Consider the following 23,898-nt stretch of genomic DNA (forward strand, 5'->3'; position numbering starts at 1 on the left):
TGAAGTCAAGTCCTGGTTTGAGACGCAAAATGAGGGCTTTTACAAGCGAGGTCTCCATAGTTGCATAAAACGATGGGAGAAGTGTGTAACTCTTTGTGGTTCCTATGTGGAGAAAGACTAATACCTATGCCAAGTTTCATTCCAATAGGTCCATCGGAAGTGGGTCAGGGGAAATCTTTAATGAACACCCCTCGTATATCACGGCGGTCTAAATAATCGAGCCTGGACAAGAAAATCCAGTGACTGACATCATCAGCATCGATCCACGTAACTGGGATACGATGACATGCATCAACCAAGTCAGCGAGTCTGACCACCCGACCCAGTAATGGATTACTGAAAACCCTTTCTACCCCGGATCTTCACGGGTCCAATATTTAATATTTAAGGAGACCCCTGTCATTTCAATTGTAAGAATGAAATGACTCTTTTGTTGCATGAGACACAGTACCGGAACACGGATAGCAAATTTTGCGCGTGTATAACATGTCGTTCATGGTGACACATCCTGCATGGTTACTAGTATGTGCCAAAACTGCCTCCAAAACCGAACATGACAAGAAATGCATAATTGCGCGCACTAGGCAGGACCGAAGCTGGCCAATCTCAGAATGCAGTTGCCAGACACTTTGGTAATTCTAAAAGTGTGATATCCAGACTGATGGAACGATATCTGTAACTGGTGGGGTTAAGATAAGGGTCGGTGGAGGAAGGCCTGGGAGGACTACTCCCAGCCAGGATCGATATGTGCGCACCATTTCGTTAAGAGAAACAGATTTATTTCTGGCTTTAGGGCTGCCACAGGAATTCAACTTTTGACATCAACGATACGAAACAGGTTGAAAACTAAGGGTCTGAAATCAAGACGTCCTCCCAGAGTAATGAGTCTGACTGTGGCACACATGCGTCTCAGACAACAGTGGGCACAGCACTTTGAAGGTCGTCAAAAGCGGCATTGCATAGAACATGTTTTTTATGAATTTAGTTTCTGTATACGTTTTACAGATGGTTTGTTTGTTGTTTAACTCCGCACTTAGCAATTTTCCAGCTATATGACGGCGATCTGTAAAATAATCGAGCCTGGACCAGATAATCCAGTGATTGACACCATGAGCATCGACCCACGCAATTGGGATCGATGACATGTATCAACCAAGTCAGCGAGCCTGACCACCCGATCCCGTTAGTCGCCTTTTACGACAAGCATAGTCACCTTTTACGGCAAGCATGAGTTGCTGAAGACCTATTCTACTCCGGAATCTTCATGGGTCTCTTTACAGAAGGTAGACAATGTGTTTGGAGGCGGCGTGGAGAGAGGTGCTCTCCGGCAGAAGTTCAAGAGCACGATGTTTAGGCACGGTGGTTGCGGCATGAAGGGCTCTGCCGGCATCACATACGATTTGTATCAAGATTATATATTTTTTCAGCTTCAGTTGCAAACAAGATAATTTTTTAAAACTTTGAGCCTGATTTTTTTGGTAGTGAGATCACATTGCTACAATGACAGGTAATTTCTTTTTTTTCATTTCAACAGTCTGAAGCATAATTATTTTTTCTAGCATTTTCGGGGCCATTTTTTTTTTTGTCGACAAAATCCCAACCCCCTCCCCAGGAATATCAAATAGTCGACCCCTTTGGTATTAACTGCCGTGTGATCGACATAGTAATTATGAAGATCGATTGGTCACAATGGCTGTCGTTAAGTTGTTCACAATGTCTATACTGTTCTTAATGAAAATTGAAAAGTAAAACTTTACCCCAAGATGTTAGTTCTATAACAATGCTGCTTAGTGCAGGCGGATAAAGCTTCTTGGTAAAAGAGGGGTGCATTTTGGGGCGTACATATTAACAAGCACCCCTTCACCCCTCTCTGGCTCTCGGCCGCCTTCTTGGTCGAGTGGATACAGCGTCTGCCCGGAGAGCGGAAGGTCGGGGGTTCGATCCCCGGCCGCATCATGTCAAAAGACGTTAAAAGATGTACTAAGTTATTGTTAGCCTGCCTGGTGCTCTGCACGCACGCACGCACACACACACGCACGCACGCACGCACGCACGCACGCACGCACGCACACACACACACACACACTGCATGCTTCCTTTTAAGGAGTGGTTCTTCCAAACATTGTTGCAAGAGTTCCCTGTTATAAGAAGTGGTGATTTTGCAGGAGCTCCCTTGTGCCATATTGTTAGAAGTTTGTTTGTTAAATTATAAGAAGTGGTGAGGTGCACTATTATAAAAAATGGTTATTTTACAGGTGCTCTCTTGTGCCCTGTTGATGAAGTGGTGGTGATCAGAGGTGGCCTGTGTTAAGAACTGGCCTGTCAGATTATGACAATATCAGGCGTTCGTCGCTCAAACTACTTAACACACTACTCGTCCCGTGAAGCTTCCGGTTAAGAATAGGTCTTCAGAACCCATGCTTGTAATAGGCGGTCAGACTCGCTGACTTGGTTGATGCATTTCATCGTATCCCAATTGCGTAGATCGATGCTCATGATGTCACTCACTGGATTCTCTGGTCAAGGCTCGATTATATTTGCAGACCGCCGTCATACAGCGGGAATATTCCAGAGTGCAGCGTTGAACAAACAAAAAACAAAACACTAAGCTTTATGTGAGGAGATAAAAAACAATTCATTTTCACTTTCCATTGTCACTGACGGATGGATCTCCCAACCCGACATGCTGCTAGTTGCGATAGTTCGTTCCTAGTTTCTAGTACTTCTACAGAATGTGCAGTTGTGTGGAGGAATAACATACTCTGCTAATATTCTAGAGGTAGTAAGTGATACCCGAAGCGCACGTAATATCCCTTTGAGGTGAGGTGAAATGGGGTTTAACGTCGCGTCCAAGATTATTGCACTTATATAGCGACGTGCATGTACGTGGATGTGTTTGTGTGGCTGCTTGTACTAGTCCGGACTGATGCCGATTTATAGTGCTAGCTCACTGAGACACCATGCCGCAGTTTAACATGCATATCCCACTCAGACACAGTATACTGACTCCGAGCCGACCAGTCCTTGTTTTAGCCTCATAATGCCGAACGCCAGACAGGGTAACAACAAGTACCATCTTTTAACGTCTTTTGGTATGACGCGACCGGGGATCGAACCCCGGACCTTCCGCTCTCCGGGCAGACGCTATACCACTAGACCACGGAGACGGTCTATATCCCTTTGAAGTAAAACAGTTAACCCGTCAATTTGTTTTACCATTGCAAAAAGACTTCATCTTTTTGTTGACGGTTAAGATGTAATATTCCCAACTATGCACGGATATCAAGATTTGTTGTAGATGTATTAAGATTCGAACCCTTTCACCACAATACGACACTATCATCGTTTGTAACTAACATTTTATCAACACATACCTTAGTGGGCGAGTGGGTGAATGTTGTTTTACGCCGCAGTAAAACATGTACATGTCAATTGCTTTTAGAGGTACAGCAACCTCGTTAGATCCCAACCCTTGTTAGATGTCCGCACTGCCTGCATTGCGCTTCAGTATGTTCATGTGTGAAGTCACATGCCTCATCAGTTGTGATGCCATGAGAGATGTTTTCTTCCAGTTATGACCAGGGCCGCATTCTACGCTACGACTGTCGCAAGTCAGTGTTAATTCATGGGATTTACGATCGTTTCAGCACTAAGGTCGCTTCATGGGACGTTTTAAACGTCATCTCAGCTCTATGACTCTCGTGACTCCGATAATGTAACATCCACGTACGCCAGTCGTATCTCTATAACTAGAGGGGCACGGGTGGCCCAGTCGTCTAAGGCGCCGCAACTCGCTGTGCAGAGTTGCGTCCCTTGGGCACGCCAGAAACCTATGATTGTGGGTTCGAATCCCGGTTCACCCTATTATGTTTCTAGGTTTGTACCCCGTGCTTCGTGAGTTTCACCGAAGTGGTAAACGTCTAAGACCTGCATCACTTGGGGCTTTTCTCCCAGATTAAGCTGACACGCCGTGATATAACTAGAATACTGTTAACTCGCTCACTCACCATAACTAGAGTAAGCCTTCGTTAAGATGTGGATGTATGTGCGCTCTACTTGGCGGAAGGGAGATGGGAAGTTGCTCCACTCGCAACAATGACAAACCAACCTTAACATAAGTCATGTACCACACACAGTAATATTTGAACATTTTCTCGAAAGAATACGTTTGTACTGTCAGTTTCTTTGCAGTATTTCTATCATATGCCGCTTGATGTCTCGGCGTTCGTTTTTTAAGTGCATACGTACCTGTTGGCGTCGTCACTGTAAACCCATGCTGAATGATTGATCGTGTAACTGACACTTGGACCGTGTGCAGCATAAAGCGTGAAATTCATACTCTGCACACCTCGCATCACCGGTGCAGTGAATCCCAACAAATACATCTGATGTCACTTATTCATTGATCTAAGACTTAAATTACCACTTTCTAATATGCACTATTTCATCATAGAGAATTGGGATTCCAGTGATTTTGCCCAAGCATTGTCACCCTGAACAAAAGCTTCCAATACTTCATCAATGAAGTTTATCGGCCACGTAAGAAACAGCTCTTGTTTTTAATGACTTCGCCGGACTAAATGAGGAAGGTTGTCATTAATGTTTCTGTTTATTAAGAATGTTGTTTTTGAACTAGGGTTGTGAGGATAAATAATTATGATTTTATATATTTTATCTTACTGTTAGTTGTGCAGTGAGAAAGGAATAAAATTAGTTAAATATATCCAATGGCGAAATCCATTGTGTAGATTTACATCCCTACGCGTACCTTGTCTAACTTTGGGTTTGAATCCCAAATTCGCCCTGGTTTCTTGATCCTTGGTTTGTCTGCACCAGGTTGGCACGTTCATGGGTTTAATTAAACTGGTAAACGCCGAAGACCTGTGCCACTTCGGGCACACACCCCACCTTAATCTGACACGACCTGTTGTAACAGAAGTACTGTTAAAGCGGCGTCAACTCCGTTTCACTCACTCACCAATACAGATCCGGGTGGAGAATAGGACTTCAACAATCTATGCTTGTCGTAAGAGGCGACTATGCTTGTCGCAAGAGGCGACTAACGGGTGGCCCAGTCGTCTAAGGCGCTATGATTCGCTGTGCAGAGTTGCGTCCCTTGAGCACGCAAGAAACCTGTGATTGTGGGTTCGAATCAGAGTTCGCCCCGATTATGTTTCTAGGTTTGTCAGCACCATGTCCGTGCTCGTGGGTTTCACTGAAGTACTAAACGTCTGAGACCTACATCATTTCGGGCTTTACTCCCACATTAAGTTGATACGCCGCGATATAACTGGAATACTGTTAAAAGCGGCGTTAAACCCAACTCACTCACTCACCCTAAGGGTGAGACGCAGTGTTATTGTTCCGGGAACTTTCTGTGGTAAAGAGACGTAGGTAACTGCATGCGCAGCGAATGTATTTGTACAAAAGTTGGTTTACCTCTAGAATATACTTCATGTAATCTGTCTACACTCAAAACATTCGGCGAGAACGCTTCTACGATTGTCGTCTGCCATTATATATCACTGCGCCCTGAAGTAAACATCAAGTAACGCCCCCTCGCGGTGAAATGTCCTTTCAATATTCACTTATTCAAAGTGAAATGCATGACCAAAGATGTCCCATTCACATTTGTGATTTCAATTCATGAAACACCGGCCGTCTCATGCTGTAGATATAGCGATGACGAGCTACGGTTTGTCTGATGCTAACCCCCGTCAATGTGAGCGTGTCTTTGTATTGTCGGCGTGAGGTTTATTATACGAAGCCATGCCCCACTCTCTACCTTTCAATACTGTAGGTAACCAGGTCGCCATTGTCCTCTATTCAGCTCGACTCTCTGGGGCCTATTTATTTCCATTCATACTTTTAGATATACGAGGACATCTAGAAATTGCATTTATTTGCGATTTTTTTACTCTCGCCGAAATATCTTAAGAATCTAACGTGTACTTGTATATCACCACCTATTGGGCGTTTCACGGCTTTACTTTCCAGTAGCCCTGATGTTTGTTACAGCCAGATGTTTGTATTCGAACAGCATACTTTGTCGAGGTCAGACGAGCACAACTTCATTAGCCTCGAGACGTGTTAATCTTGAAGACTGCTCAAACGTGGTAACATTATAAGTTGCCCGTCGATCTAGGGGGGACATGGGTTGAAGTACGCTCGATGTAAGTATATGCTCCCTTCGTTCAGGCCCGGGGAACATAAGCTAACATAACTACATTCAAATCTACTCATCTGTATAAACACTGCCTCATACCTGTATATATGTTTGTCAACCATACTCCGTTCATCACTTGTTGAAAACGGTGTGAAAACCTACACCACGTCGCTCTCCATTTTGTAATACAGTAAACTACGGTTATAACGAACACGCGTATAACAAACTGACCGATATAACGAACTTACTTGTTAGCCCCGGCCATGTGTTGCATATATGCTGTATATATGCTTATAACGAACTACGGTTATTACGAACTAAAATGGGTGGTCCCTTTGAGTTCGTTATAACCGTAGTTTACTGTAATGAAGTTGTTCATCCATATATCTTGTCCTTACTTAGAACCCAACTTCGAAATGAATTCAAATAATTTAGATAAATTTCATTCGGAAAATATCGTAAATATCCAGAGAAAGGGGCCTTTAATTTGACATTGTGGTTGCTATGTTACCAGTACAATGCCAACAGTTCGGCAGTTAGAACGGGGAACATACGAAATGTACCTTACATGTTAGCGGGGTACATTGAAAATGATAGAATGGGTCTCAGCCAATCAGAATCCGACATACGTATCGTAAGATAACAAAAACATTAAGTTCCACGCGAATGTGGACTAGTCGAATATAACTCATACAGTGTCTACCCCTGCCTATGATCTAGGGACACGGTGGTGCAGTGGCCTATGCTACCGGTGAATACTTGCGTCTCTTAGGCGTGTCAGGAACCTATCATCGTGGGTTCGAATCCCGGAGTCTCTCTGAGTTTTTTCAGGTTTGCCTGCACCAGACCCGTTGCCGCGCTGTGTTTCATCAAATTGATAAACGTCTCAAACCTGCACCACATCGGTCTTTTCTCCCACACCAAGCTGCCAAGCTGAAACTAATAGTGTTCAAAGCGGCGTAAGTTCATGGACAGTCTCCATAGGACCTCGCGACACTGAGACCCCTTTGGGTAAGACCAGGTACTCATGTGATGTATTGTCTATATCAAACACACAGTTATCTGCCCTTGATTTGCATGTGCCAAGCGGCATGTTTGGCAACGAAATTATTCCGGTGTGTTTGATCCTTGACACCAAGCTCACGTTCGGCTATTTCCGTAAAACTTGGAAAAAAGTGCCCTCTATTGGCAGATGTCTTTATTTTGGAAACGGTGACAAGCGCGCCGGATGTTAAAAGCAGTGATGGGACTTTCGCTGTTTTCCGGCGCTAGCCCGATGAATTCCACGGGAACCAGCGAATCTCGTGCCATATTTGGTAGGGAGTTTCTGTTCGAGGCTGCACTAGGGTACACAAGCTCCGCGCTTGTGTGTTCAGGTCGCCGATTCTCCCCTATACACACCAACCTCGTGCTGATTCTTGCTGGCCAGAGAGATGACCATATTTTGACATACAGCCAAATGTACGTCCTCATATCCCACCCCTAGGGGATTCCGGGTAAGAATAGGTCCCCAGCAACCTCTGTCCGTCACAAGAGGCGACCAATTAGACCGGGCGGTCAGGATCGGTGACTTGGTTGATTGTGTGCCATCCTACCCCGACAGTGTCGACCGTGGTCGCTTATAATAGTGACTGGTTTGTCTGGATGAGACTGGATTATTCACAGGCCCAAGTCGTAAATCTGGTATACTGCTATAGGTGCGCCGGTAAACAAACAAATTGTTTACAGGCTGCGCACATACACGTTCAGACTCTCGATATGCTAACTTATAAGGAGTGGTTCTTTAGTTTTCTCTTTTATACCTAGTTAAGAGAGAACCCTATTAGAGGAAGTGGTGACTTTGGAGGTGCTCTCTTGTAACCTGTTATAAGAAGTGGTGATTTTACAGATGCTGTCTTGTGCCCCATTAAAAGAAGTGAAGATTGTTCAGGTGCCCGCTTGTGCCCCATTATAAGAAGTGAAGATTTTTCAGGAGCTCGCTTGTGCCCCATTATAAGAAGTGGAGATTTTTCAGGTGCCCGCTTATGTCCCATTATAAGTACTGATGATTTTGCAGGTGCCCGCTTGTGCCCCATTATAAGAAGTGATTTGCATGTCCTCCCTTGTGCCCCATTATAAGAAGTGATTTGCATGTCCTCCCTTGTGCCCCGTTACAAGTGGGAATTCTCATGACTGGGAGATTAATAAAATGCCACTTCTTGGAAAGCTGGTATGATAAGGAAACAATGAATAGTTGCATGACATCCTCTTATGTAATATGCATTATGCATTATGCATTACAAATACAACGACAAAAATGTCCGGACAATCATAGAGATTCAATGATTACTCCGCACAATGCAAGGACGTTCACCCGCGCAACGTAACCATCTTACCCCAGTCGTTACTGATACGTACACGCAAACGCTACACCTCTCGTATAGTTTAAATATCACACATAAATATAATTAGCTACGTAGCTAATATGTCGCTTCAAGAAAGAACCCACTTCCGGGTATGTACAGTTCAGTGGAAACCGGATCAACGAACCGGTTTCAGTCTTGACTTATATACGACATTTCACAACCCTTCTAAATCCCTACCCGATTTTATATCGAGAAGACATTTTGTCTGCCGACATGTAGCGATCTGATTTCGCGATATGTGTTAAGTTTCACTCATTCATAAATTCACCGTATGATTACACCTCGACCCAACAGCTGATCACGTTGACAGCCTGTCCGGCCCTCCAATCAACCTGCCTGTGGCAATAGATAGTGGGCGGTTTAGCACATGGGCACATCCACAGCGAAAATTAGTGCCAGCTTTAGTGTTGATTTCGAAATTAAGACAGGACGACAACGCGTGTGATATTCTACATATTACCTGCGTGTCTTACACCGTGTTAAGTGGTGTCCTGATTCCCCTGGGTAGTGCGAAGCTTGTCACCTGGCGAGACAGCCATTCAAACAATGTCTTTCCTTCGACATGTCATTCATTCTGTGCCTGGGAAGAAAGTCGTTTAATTCGGATACCGCGTACTCCAGGAACACATGTACCCGACGTTACAGTAACCATAGGATATGGGGATCAATTTGGCGTACGCTACGACGTCGTTCTGTTCTTATTAATTCATGTTTGTGGTGTTGTGTGTGGTGTTAACAGACAGCATACGCTGAATGGAGCGAGGAGTTTCAAGAGAGCAGGAATGATCCGCGTGGGCCAAGTAGAAAGGCTTGTTCTGTGGTCATGAATGGCCGTGTGCTCACCTTGACGCTAATACTTCTCGTCATCCACGTCCAACAACTCGACTTAAAAAAGCATCGTCACGATGACCGTCATCGCAATTGTGGGCGCCGATGCCAACACAACATCGTCAAACGTGTTGAACATCGAATGGAGAAAACAGTTAATCGAACCGTTAACAAAATCCGCAAGGAGTATCGGGCATACCAGAAGAAGTATGAAAGTTTGCTGAGTGCGATGAGAAAAGGTAGGGTAGAAACTATTTTCTCGACTCACTGTTGTTGGCTATTCCGTTAGTGAAGACGAGATTGAGTAGGTCACACACCTATCTTATACCTAGATAGCAGGGGCATGTTACTCGGTGCGCGTAATCAGCTGACGGACTTGCATGTCCCCCGACCCCCGGTCCTCTGTTCTGTTTGAACGCAGGAGACAGCGATCATCCAGCTGTTTTCTTGGTCAATATTCTAGTGTGTGCAGACTTGATTGAGTTAATAGTTTAATACGTGTATGACGCTCTTATCAAACACGTAATGGCCATGATAAACGTCGATGGCCTTTCAGCTGGTTCGTCTTATATAACATACTGTCGTGTCATAACGCTGATGTACACTACTGTACATCGTCCAACGAAATGTATGTGGTTTCATTTAAACTGAGATTGATTTGAAATTTGAGTTTGGTTTTACGCCGCTTTCAGCATTATTCCAGCAATATCACGGCGTGGGACACCAGATTTGAAATCGTTTATATATTTCATCGTTCATCTTAGTTAGGATTTTATATTTTTTCCCAATAACATGGAAATGGCTCTTCACATTGACGTTTGTGTAATTTGCATTGTTTACACTTTCAGATTAAGATTTCTTTAACATTATTATGCATTTTAATGTTGTTTCTCTGAATGTCATATAGGGAGTATTTATGAAACGATTTGCCCTATGTTCATCATAGTATTGGAATGTATATATATAGTTCACAAGGATGCATAAATGAATTTAATGTTCACAGAAACAGAAACTCATTTTGAACATTAAAGCATGCTATAACTGTAATATAGGCCGAAGTTTAGGTTAAACATTTTAACAATGCTATGTTGACTTTGAATCCCCCCCGCCCCCGCCTAATTTTATCGGAAGTAATAATACTATGTGTAGTCACGTATTAAGTATGAAACACGACAAGCATGCATGGACCAGCTAACGGACTCTGGGATACACAGCCTGTCGTGTGCAAGCAGGCACACGTTAAACACAGGGAAGTAAAGATGGCGTCACAAAACATATGCAACATTCAGGCTGATTTTAAGACAACAATTTGTCAAGAGTATGTTGTTGAAGATGATGCATGCTTTTGTCCATGTGTTCTATGCCTCTCTGAGAACAAGGACTTCGTTCATGCATGCTTTGTGTGACCCCGTTGATCTGAAGAAGACAATGTCTGAATCTCTCAAAGTGTTACACCAAACGTATGTCTATAATACACGTGGACGGCTATTTTCATGTTGATTCATGTTGAAGACGTGGAGGGCATCTTGCCTACTGCCATGGTTAACCAATGGAATGAATAAAAGGAACGGGAAATTGTCACATTCAGGGTGGGGAGGGAAAACATGTGTTTTCAGGGAGCTTCTTGGTGGGCGTGGATATGTTGAAAAAGTGCATGTTTTAGGTCGTTTTATTGTGGTCGTGGATATGTTGAAAAAGTTCATGTTTTAGGTAGTTTTATTGTGGGCGTGGTCATGATGAAAAAGTGCATGTTTAGGTCGTTTTATTGTAGGCGTGGATATGTTTAAGAAGTGCATGTCTTAGGCCGTTTTATTGTGGTCGTGGATATGCTGAAGAAGTACTTTTTCAGGTCGTTTTATTGTGGTCGTGGATATGCTGAAGAAGTACTTGTTTCAGGTTGTTTTATTGTGGTTGTGGATATGTTGAAAAAGTGCATGTCTTAGGTCATTTTATTGTGGTCGTGGATATCTTGGAAAAGTGCATGTTTAGGTCGTTTTATTGTGGTCGTGGATATGTTAAAAAAGTGCATGTTTTAAGTCGTTTTATTGTGGTCGTGGATATGTTGAAGAAGTGCATGTATTAGGTCATTTTATTGTGGTCGTGGATATCTTGAAAAAGTGCATGGTTTAGATCGTTTTATTGTGGTCGTGGATGTGTTGAAAAGGTGCATGTCTTAGCTCGTTTTATTGTAGTTGTGGATATTTTGAAAGAGTACTTGTTTTAGGTCGTTGTATTGGGGTCGTGGATATTTTTAAGAAGTGCATGTATTAGGTCATTTTATTGTGGTCGTGGATATCATGAAAAAGTGCACGTTTTAGATCGTTTTATTGTGGTCATGGATATGTTGAAAAAGTGCATGTTTTAGGTCGTTTTATTGTAGGTTTGGATAGGTTGAAAAAGTGCATGTTTTAGATCGTTTTATTGTGGTCGTGGATATATTGAAAAGTGCATGTTTTAGGTCGTTTTATTGTGGTCGTGGATATGTTGAAGAAGTGCATGTTTCAGGTCGTTTTATTGTGGTCGTGGATACGTTGAAAAAGAGCATGTTTAGGTCGTTTTATTGTGGTCGTGGATATGTTAAAAAGTGCATGTTTAGGTCGTTTTATTGTGGTCGTGGATACGTTGAAAAGTGCATGTTTTAGGTCGTTTTATTGTAGGTTTGGATAGGTTGAAAACGTGCATTTTTAGATCGTTTTATTGTGGTCGTGGATGTGTTGAAAAAGTGCATGTTTAGATCGTTTTATTGTGGTCGTGAATGTGTTGAAAAAGTGCATGTTTAGGTCGTTTTATTGTGGTCGTGAATGTGTTGAAAAAGTGCATGTTTAGGTCGTTTTATTGTAGTCGTGGATACGTTGAAAAGTGCATGTTTTAGGTCGTTTTATTGTAGGTTTGGATAGGTTGAAAACGTGCATGTTTTAGATCGTTTTATTGTGTTCGTGGATATGTTGAAAAAGTAATTGCTTTAGGTCGTTTTATTGTGGGCTAGGCTATGTTGAGGAAGTGCATGTTTTAGGTCGTTTTATTGTGGTCGTGGATATGTTGAAGAAGTGCATGTTTTAGGTCGTTTTATTGTGGGCGTGGATATGTTGAAAAAGTACTTGTTTTAGAGTGTGGGTATGTTCAAGAAGTGCGTGTTTTACGGTGTTTTATCGAGAGTGTGGATACGCTTAAGAAGTCCATGTTTTGATGTGGTTTAGGGTGGATGTTCATATGATCAAGAGGTGCATACTTCATGATGTTTGAGTAAGTGTGAGTGTGGATATATAAAGTGCATGTTTAGAATGTTAGGGTGGAAGTGCACATGTTCAAGAAATGCATGTGTTCGGGTGTTACGTTTGTGATTGTGAAATGCATGGGGGTCTGCACCCTCCAGGTTGTACATGGACAGGCACAATAGAGGTATATGTGACACATGCCATGGCTTCATCGTACTCTGTCAGCTAACATTGTGAGTCATGCTCAAGCGACTAATTTGTCTGCATTAAACGTGATATATCGCATGCGATCCTTCTGTAACGGGTGCTGACTACGGAGGTAAACGCATGTCCCTCACTCATTCTTCACGATCACATCGGGTTTGGATGGTGGCTTATTTAATAATTGATGAAACCTAGACAGTGTTCATGTTTGTATTCACTTGGTCAAATGGAAATTATCAAAGAAAAGCGATACACCACTCCTCCCATAGTCCTGTCGATTGTACGATTTCGACTGTCTCTTGAGAATGTGTTCATGAATCACTATCAAATACATGTTCTACTTTCTTACCAATCAAATATCACTGCGTAAATAATAATAATAATAATAATAATAATAATAATAATAATAATCTGTAACAAATGTTATATTTGGGTAACTACTTTCTTACTGAAGTACAGATTCTCTTACTTTTGGGGGTGAATCCCTAATCGCCAGCACACAAAGTCAACGATCTAACCCACTCAGCCACCGAGGCTTCCATAAACTGGTTGTCATTCGATTTATTAACTGTAAATAAGCATACATGTAAATCTATGGGAGACGGCGTTCTAAGTTGTGATAACTTATGCCCAATCCTTTTTCATGAGAATAAAATATGTTTAAATTAAACTAACTGGTTGTCCAGATCACGTACTTTGTATACCCCTCTGACAAGTGTAAATTGGCACGGCTCCCATGGCCGAAAGTTTTGAACACACAATGCCATTTAGAAAATGATCAAATGTTAACAAATGTTATATTTGGGATAACACTTTCTTAGTAAAGTACAGATTCTAGTACGTAAATTGCCTTGTGTGTTCATATAATACCCTGGTTTTATACTCAAAGGTATTTGTATTTTGACAAAACATGAAGTACTGCTCTTTTTTTTAATTCAATTTAATAAAGTAGTCGAACCTAGTGTATGTCAATAGTTTGTGTCACTTTGGAACCATTTACCATACAGAGATTCGTCTACTGTTTGATACTAATGTTCAGTTACTGGCAGTGAAAGGATTGAAGCAGTTCTACTTTCTGTGCGTTAAATTGTTTCTTACACATGTCATGCTGTAGGCACGTGTCAATATAATCACACCCATATCATCTATACAAACTTCATACCGTACTCCCCATAAACAACAAGTATAAATACTCGCTGAAATGCAGTATGGTTGCACACTGATCCATTAAACGTCATTATCAACAACAACAACAACAACAACAACAACAACAACAAAAAAACCCAAAAAAAACCCAAAAAAAACCCCACAACAATACCATTAACAATACTTCGGCACAGGCTCGGTTTTTACGACCACTGCATCGGTTTATGTGCAGTGTGCTGAGAAGATGAACAACCCAGCAGGTTCCTTCGCTTGGATGAAGTCGGCTGGCCGGAGAGGGACACAGATATCCTCTGTTTCTTTCATTTATTTAATCCGCATAACGATGATATGATTGTCTACTACTAAATAATAATAATAATAATAATAATAATTTAAAAAAACCTTACACGTTGATTTCGGCACTAGTGTGCAGGCGTAGAATATTACATTTAATATCAAAATATACAAAATATATTTAATAGAATTTCCATTTACTTCCAAAGAGTAAATGCAAATTTAGATATAGCTTTTGAAAGTAAATATTTATCGAAAATGTTTTCAATATTGATCTACTGCGATTTGTGAGAATTGGCATTTTCTAATAAATTGCAAATTATCATTCGCTAGATAGTCCATGCTACACACTACAAGTGATGCATCATATATTATTGTAACTTGCAACAAAGTAATACATTCGACCTATTTATAATCCATGTCCTACGTAGCAAACCGATACCATGCATTTAGTATTAATATCCTCGTTATTCGTTGGGCATAACGGTATGTATTAAAATTGCACACATGTATATAAATAGCATTTCCTGTTGTACATCATTTGAAAAAGAGAAATGCCATTTGATAAATAAAGTTATGAAATATTTGTTTCTTATGACTTACTATTGAAGTGTTAAATTCATTTTCATTATTTTGCACTTGATACAAGAGAACCTGCCACTTCTATAATGGTTAATTTTGATAAATATGGTATATGGTATAAAGTAACGTATTTTATTTTTATTATTATTATTATTATTATTATTATTATTTGTGGCTTGTTAATGTTTTTGACATACATGTCACCAATGACATACTGTATAATCTTTTCTAATAATGCAGATAGCTGCAAATACGAACTCTGTCTCTTATCTGTTCTCTCACGTTATAACTACATTGTGTCATCATAACGACTTGCATGTAAAAGTTTAAACCAAAATGACCTCTGACAACGATCCGATCCAGGGATCCTTCCCGAGAGCCTTGTCAGTGTTCAGTCTGCGTTAGTGTCTGTGTCCTCCATACGCTCACTGACTTATACTGATCTACAGTCGACCCTACAGAGTAAAACCCGACCCTTAGCGAGCACAGCGTTGTGCATGGAGTAAAGGAGGGGGGAGGGGGTGGGGAAAAGTCAAGATGATTCCTCCTTCATTCTGTCCAATGACAGAGAACGCTTACTTGCAGTGTGCCCGCCCTCGCACCTGTCTGTTATAAATGGCACACCTTGATTCACACTATTGTGTAACATTCCAGGTGCATTTGTATCGTTATGTGTCGCTTCCTTCCTAAGTGTTGATCACTGACATACATATGATCAATGCAACGACTCATCACGTCCTCTCAAAACACTTGCGCACGCTGTACAACATAATTATCTGACGATCACCCTCTATGAGGATACGGTATACGCTGGCGAAAATCAGGAAATCACAGGAACTCGTTATTGGTCAGTAAATAAATATATATATACCCTATATGTAAGTTTCTCTACTTACATATAGGGAGTATATATTTTTATTTACTGACCAATAACGAGTTCTACTTACATATAGGGTATATATATTTTTATTTACTGACCAATAACGAATCCTTGTGCAGAAATCAATTCTTGTCCCACATCTTGTCAAGGCATAATTAATGGGAAGGGTATTCCACGTGTTTAATGTTCACAGCCCTACATATTCCGTTAGTGAGCACTTGCTATTGTATTTGGTTCTTTGCAGTTGTGACTTTGGGTGTGGGGTGCAAAGAGTGACACATAGGTTTGCATTGATGACATTATTCCTGCGCAAATGGAGTGGGTAGAAATCACGAGAATCAAGATCATTGAAACCCCTTTAATCCGCCCACTAGGCACTAAGACACTGCGAATGGTACTCGTCTGGTGCCAGGTGGGTTTGAACCTCTGATTCGCTCCGTCTGTCAGAGCTTTGCTTGTGAGTTTCACCAAAGTGGCAAATGTGTACAGTTTGTGGCACTGGTTGTTCTCCCACATTCTAACACAGCTTAGAAACAATGGCATTTGCCATATTACCCTGGGTCGCCTTAATTCTATACCTCGTATTACATTGAGTATCTCACCCGAGCGTCTTCCGAGCTCAAATATACACAAGACGAGTTGATAGACGTTACAAGTCTTTAAGCATTGTATTGCAGGTTATATTTAGATATTATATTGTAGGTAATATTTGATATTGTAAGCGCAGGTTGCTCGTGCGACCCAATACTTATATGTTTTAAATATGTGATTTAATTTATAATTTGTTTATATGTCAAATGTCTCTCATAAACCTGAATGGTGGCCATGTTTTATCTTGTTGTGTCATGTATTTTGTGACCATGGATGAGACAAAAATAAACAAATTTTTTCTCTCTTTCTCGTTACAAATATCCGAGGCTTGACGAGGACTTTTTAAATTTTCTCATCGAGTCTTCCAAAAGTTGATCTTGGAAGACACGAGGGTGAGGTTCTATTTATCATCCGACATTCATTCTGCCAACTTTGTAAGTTTGTTAACAGTAATAACAAGTGTCTTGAGTGTAAAGGTTCAGTGGCGGAGAGTATAGTGATGTCATTTGATTGTGGCGTCATAGTGACCAACGATGTCACAATGGTTCGCAATTTCATTAAATTGATAGCTGCCCCTAGGGGATATTGCTCACCCAAGCGATATCTCCCGTGGTAGCCAGTTTTAGATGATAAATATCCACCATGCAAGTGGTTTTCCTGCAGACAAATTCACTGACTAATACTGAAGTCTTATGCCCTGACTAATGGGATAGACTAGTGGTTGAAGTGATTGCTCGTTACGACCAAAAACGGGTTCGATTCCCTTCTTGGTTTTCGACAAAAAGGTACGTGTGAAATCTTCTTAAAAAGCAGATCAAAACCTTACACATCACTGTTGATATATCCGACACCTAGCCAAGCTGATTTTGTATGTATATTTTTTTTCCGAATTTTATTTTGGTATTTGTATTTCAATCTTTGTATTAATTGTTAGAATAATTACCATAATGTTAGGTCAACGTTCTTTCAACCGTTAAAGCTAGCTGGCTGTACAAGTGAGAATGTGTATCACTGATTTAGATGCGCGACTGGCTGGCGCTTAATACCTAGACATGTATGGGATATATATCTGCATTTAGGAAGCAATGAAAAGCTTCAGTTTGTTCCACAAGAACATAACCAAATGTAAAATTAACTGATATTGGTGGTTTTTCTTCAATTTTGTGTGTTCAGCAGTTGCAGTTAGTGTAGTCCATTCCCCATTTGAGATGTACAAGAGGTTTGACAAGCAGAGACACTTGTTGAGGTGTGACTGTCTCTTTCACCCAAATATGCATTCACCAACTCTCATCTGTTAGTTACAAGTTAGAAGAATGATTAATCTGTCAAACCACATAGGCCATATAAGCAACTTTCATCATCATGATCATGATCATCATGATCATGATCATCATTATAGTAATAAAAGAATAAATATATAATATAAAAAATAAATAATAATAACAACAACAATGATATAAAATAAATACTACTACTACTACTACTACTACTACTACTAATGTGTGAGTGAGTATTGTTTCATGCCGCTTCTAGCAATATTCCAGAGTTACCACGGCGGGGGACACCTGAAATGGGCTTCACACATTGTACCATGCATGTGGGGAATCGAACCCGGGCCTTCGGCGTGACGAGGCTACCCCACCACCACCACCACCACCACCACCACCACCAATAATAATAATAATAATAATAATAATAATGCCATCATAGTTAATTTTAACTTTGAGTATAGTAAAACACACGAATGGTAGAACATTATTATTTATATGCGAACATAACATTAACACACATTAACAAGGAGAATATACAGAAACTATGTTAACTCGTTTCTTATAATACCTAGTTTACATAGATTTGTTACACTCATGGCTTATTATCAAGTGACCACGTGGGCTGTGGCACATGACTGTCGTTCACGTGTTTGAATAGTCCCGAGCTTCCCACGCCAATAGCGCCTCCGTAAATCCAACACTCCAATACTGTGAAAGAAGGGGGCTTGATGCGCGGGTTGGACTGTTGCGTAATGCAACCACGTGACCGCCCTCAGTACGCAATTGTCTAGAAATATTCAAACATTTTTGTTGACTTTGCTGACAAGAATGTTTGGTTTCAGCACACAGATTAAATGTCGAGGACTAGGGGTCACTGGGACATTGAGAAACTACTTCATTAAAGAAAGAAAGATCGCTGTAGCACCTACAGAGCAAGACGGGTCAATGGCAGATCAGAGATCGATAGCCTTAATGTCAGCTGCAACGAGGAAATGACATCTGATATTGGTATTCATTTTTCATATGTTAGATTCTGTTTCGAAAAGAAACTCGTTCAGAAAAATCTTACTATGATTCGAATCCAATACAATATTGATATCCAATTAACGAACTTCCATATGGTAACATCCGAGGTTTGAATTGTTTATTACTTATTGACATTAAAGTTATCTTCAGACACTTAAATGGAGTCTTGTCATTCAACATGACTTACTGTGTACTTCTCAATGTTTATAACGAGAGAGAGAGAGAGAGTGTATGTATGTATGTATGTGTGAGTGAGTGTGTGTGTGCGTGCGTGCGTGCGTGCGTGCGTGTGTGCTTGTACTAGTCTGGACTATGCCGGTTTATACTACTAGCCGACAAAGATACAGTTTACAGTGACTAACAAGATACTACTATTCATTTATCATGCCGTGTGTCGTTCTTGCTGACCCCAAGGGTTGATACATTGCGTGGGCCTTTTCTGATCCAAGGTGCACCCCACAGCCCTCGCTACCCCTCTCCGCCCCCACCCCGGATGTTGAACATGCCATCGCCTCCCACCCAGTGTTTGTGGAGTTAGATTTGAGAAGCTATTGACCCGGGGTGAAGTGTATCTCGACTAAGCATATAAGCCAGGCTGACATGAGGACGAACACTGAAAAACACGAATACCAATAATGACTTATATAAATCGTGTTATTTTTTACATGCTTTTAAAGGTAACACAGAACATGTTTACTCTGCAGCCATGCACCTTACGTACACTCTACTCATTAGAACTAAACATATGTATCATGAAGTCAAAATGTGCAAATCATGTGCAAATAGAGACAGTCATTGCCTTTTAGGCATTCAAGTTGTATTATAATCATAATTGTCATGTTCTTATTTTATATCGCAAAGTATACACTTTATGAATTTGACTGAATATAATGGAATTAAAATGTATCTCTCATTAGCGTTTGTTTTAGTTTTAAATATTCAGTAAACTACGGTTATAACGAACTCAAAGGGACTACTAATGTTAGTTCGTTATAACCGTAATTCGTTATAAGTATGTATACAGTATAACTACAGCAAATAGTCGGGACTAAAAAGTTAGTTCGTTATATCCGTTAGTTCGTTATAAGCGTGTTCGTTATAACCGTAGTTTGCTGTACATAATTACCTTCATACGGACATAACCGCAGTGTGGGGGCACATTGTCAACTTGGGTTAACGGAAAGAGGCGAGTGTAGGCGAGAGAACATTCCTCAATGTGACGGTCATCACTTTGTTTACCCCATGAATCTGATAAAGATTTTTAGCCCGATCCAGCCTGACACAGCTGTACTTAATTACATGTTGTAACTGGATAGTGATGTGGCTAGTTTCATTCGAATATACAACAAGAACATCTTTAAAACCTGTTTACACGCCAAGACTCTTTTCCAAAACTCTACTCCAAAACACCATTCAAAGACTCATTCCAAACCATCACTCCACTCCAAGACTCCCCTATTCCAAGACTCTATTCCAAAACTCCATTGTAAGAGTCCATTCCAAACCTTCACTCTGCAAGACCCTATTCCAAAACTCCATTCTAAGAGTCCATTCCAAACCTTCACTCTGCAAGACTCTATTCCAAAACTGCATTCTAAGAGTTCATTCCAAACCTTCACTCTGCAAGACTCTATTCCAAAACTCCATTCTAAGAGTCCATTCCAAACCTTCACTCTGCAAGACTCTATTCCAAAACTCCATTCTAAGAGTCCATTCCAAACCTTCACTCTGCAAGACTCTATTCCAAAACTCCATTCTAAGAGTCCATTCCAAACCTTCACTCTGCAAGACTCTATTCCAAAACTCCATTCTAAGAGTCCATTCCAAACCTTCACTCTGCAAGACTCTATTCCAAAACTCCATTCTAAGAGTCCATTCCAAAACTCTACTCCAAAACTCCATTCTCAGAGTCCATTCCAAACCTTCACTCTCCAAGACTCTATTCCAAACTCTATTCCAAACTCCAATCCAAAACGCTATTCCAAAACTCTTCTCTGAGTCTCCACATAAGACCCTCCTCCGTGACTCCGCTCCAACTGTCTGTTCCAAAAACACCACTCCAAGACTCTATTCCAAAACTCTACCCTGAGACTCCACTTACGACTGTTCCCCGTGACTCCGCTTCAACACTCTTTTCCAAAACACCACTCCAAGACTCCATTCCAAAACTCCTCTCCAACTGTCTATTCCAAAACACCACTCCAAGACTTAATTCCAAAACTCTGCTCTGAGTCTCCACTTAAGACCCTCCTCCGTGACTCTGCTCCAACTGTCTATTCCAAAACACCACTCCAAGACTCAATTCCAAAACTCTACTCTGAGTCTCCGCTTAAGACCCTCCTCCGTGACTCCGCTTCAACTGTCTATTCCAAAACACCTCTCCAACTCTCTATTCCAAAACACCACTCGAAAACTCTTTTCCAAAACTCAACCATCAGACGTGTCTTTCCATATAGCAATGACGTAAGTGGAAATAACCCTCACTATATGACATCTTAATCAACTTTACCCCAAAGTTGGAATTCTTTATGTATTTTTTGTTCTTCTCTTCACTAGAGTGTATAAATATTGTTGACGGATTTATAAAATTGGAAGCTCTGAATGTTAAAGTTTGTGACAGAGAACAAAATATTTTCAAAATAAGTTTGATTGTATGGCATATCTTCATTTGAATTCTCCTGACATGTTTTTGAGGATCATTCAATGTACTATCATCAAAGGTCAGGTGACCCCTGCCGGTGTTTTTGTGCAAAATGGACCTTTAATATCCTAATACTATGCACAATACCATGAGATAAAATGAGGACCCGGGTGTTAATGTGGCGTGGTCTTTTCGGCTCTTCCTACCACAAGGTTGGCTTGTCAAGATTTAATTACGTACAAGTTGTTTTGCGCAGCTGACTTCCAGCACAACCGCATCCTGTTGATGGCCGACGTGTACAACAATTGTACAAACATTCATGGATACATACTGTTGTGCGCGATCCACAAAGCACGTTTTTCTGATGTTTTTGCCACATGACATACTAGTAGAACAATCATATATTTTCGCACATTTTTTTTAGGATATCCGGCTATTTAATTGCAGTGAACCTGAAGTAAATACTTTATTTTCTGAAACAAATTCGTTTCATCAACATATCCCCCCACCTTGGAATATGAAATGGTCGGTCCCCCAGCTCGGCTCTCACAGATTTTACCGTTGTACACTGCGTTCCAAGTTCTATCTTTCTTCATCAGGTGAATGGTCGACCTTTATCTGTGTTGAAGTTTGTCCGGCAATAATTTGTCTGTGTTTGACAGTTGAAGTATATCGTCCACTTTGAGTATGTCAACATATCACCATAGCCAGTCCATTCCCTGATAGCACAGGTCTAGTGGTCCTATCACACACATTACACCGACTGTCTCTGTGCTGGACAACAAAATAAGCACATTGATAGCACAGGACTAGTTGTCAAGTGGTCCTATCACACACCTTACATACACCGACGTTCTCTGTGCTGTACAACAAAACAAGCACATTGATAGCACAGGTCTATTAGTCAAGTGGTCCTATCACACAGCTTACATACACCGACGTTCTCTGTGCTGGACAACAAAATAAGCACATCGATAGCACAGGACTATTTGTCAAGTGGTCCTATCACACACCTTACATACACCGACGTTCTCACCCCATAACCCTTCACACATCTCATAACCCTTCACACATCTCATAATCCTTCACACATCTCATAACCCTTCACACATCCCATAACCCTTCACACATCTCATAACCCTTCGCACATCTCATAACCCTTCACACATCTCATAACCCTTCACACATCCCATAACCCTCATAACCCTTCACACATCTCATAACCCTTCACACATTCCATAACCCTTCACACATTTCATAACCCTTCACACATTTCATAACCCTTCACACACCCCATAACCCTTCACACATCTCATAACCCTTCACACATCCCATAACCCTTCACACATCCGATAACCCTTCACACACCCCATAACCCTTCACACATCTCATAACCCTCCACACATCTCATAACCCTTCACACATCTCATAACCCTTCACACATCTCATAACCCTTCACACATCCCATAACCCTTCACACATCCGATAACCCTTCACACACCCCATAACCCTTCGCACATCTCATAACCCTTCACACATCTCATAACCCTTCACACATCCCATAACCCTTCACACATCCCATAACCCTTCACACACCCCATAACCCTTCACACATCTCATAACCCTTCACACATCTCATAACCCTTCACACATCTCATAACCCTTCACACACCCCATAACCCTTCACACATCCCATAACCCTTCACACACCCCATAACCCTTCACACATCTCATAACCCTTCACACATCTCATAACCCTTCACACATCCCATAACCCTTCACACACCCCATAACCCTTCACACATCTAATAACCCTTCACACATCCCATAACCCTTCACACACCCCATAACCCTTCACACATCTCATAACCCTTCACACATCTCATAACCCTTCACACATCCCATAACCCTTCACACACCCCATAACCCTTCACACATCTAATAACCCTTCACACATCCCATAACCCTTCACACATCTCATAACCCTTCACACATCTCATAACCCGTCACACATCTCATAACCCTTCACACATCCCATAACCCTTCACACATCTCATAACCCTTCACACACCCCATATCCCTTCACACATCTCATAACCCTTCACACATCTCATAACCCTTCACACATCTCATAACCCTTCACACATTTCATAACCCTTCACAGATTTCATAACCCTTCACACAACCCATAACCCTTCACACAACCCATAACCCTTCACACATTTCATAACCCTTCACACACCCCATAACCCTTCACACATCTCATAACCCTTCACACATCCCATAACCCTTCACACACCCCATAACCCTTCACACATTTCATAACCCTTCACACATCTCATAACCCTTCACACATCTCATAACCCTTCACACATCTCATAACCCTTCACACACATCCCATAACCCTTCACACATCTCATAACCCTTCACACATCTCATAACCCTTCACACATCTCATAACCCTTCACACACACATCCCATAACCCTTCACACATCTCATAACCCTTCACACACCCCATAACCCTTCACACATCTCATAACCCTTCACACATCTCATAACCCTTCACACACCCCATAACCCTTCACACATTTCATAACCCTTCACACACCCCATAACCCTTCACACATCTCATAACCCTTCACACATCC

The 23,898-nt window shown here is 41.3% G+C and overlaps 1 protein-coding gene across 1 annotated transcript in view; it reads left to right on the forward strand.

The window, feature by feature from the left end:
• Window positions 1-8,776: 8,776 nt before the first annotated feature.
• The window catches only part of LOC139446647 (C-type lectin domain family 4 member C-like), a 51,608-nt gene continuing 36,486 nt past the window's right edge, over window positions 8,777-23,898 (forward strand). The window contains exon 1 of the mRNA XM_071227953.1: window positions 8,777-9,638. Within this exon, the coding sequence (XP_071084054.1) occupies window positions 9,395-9,638 (244 nt within the window). The 5' untranslated portion in view covers window positions 8,777-9,394. The remainder of the gene's footprint in view (window positions 9,639-23,898) is intronic.

Source organism: Haliotis cracherodii, unplaced genomic scaffold, assembly GCF_022045235.1.
Source record: "Haliotis cracherodii isolate W230 unplaced genomic scaffold, xgHalCrac1.p SCAF_1, whole genome shotgun sequence".
In the NCBI taxonomy this organism is placed as follows: Eukaryota; Metazoa; Mollusca; class Gastropoda; order Lepetellida; family Haliotidae; genus Haliotis; species Haliotis cracherodii.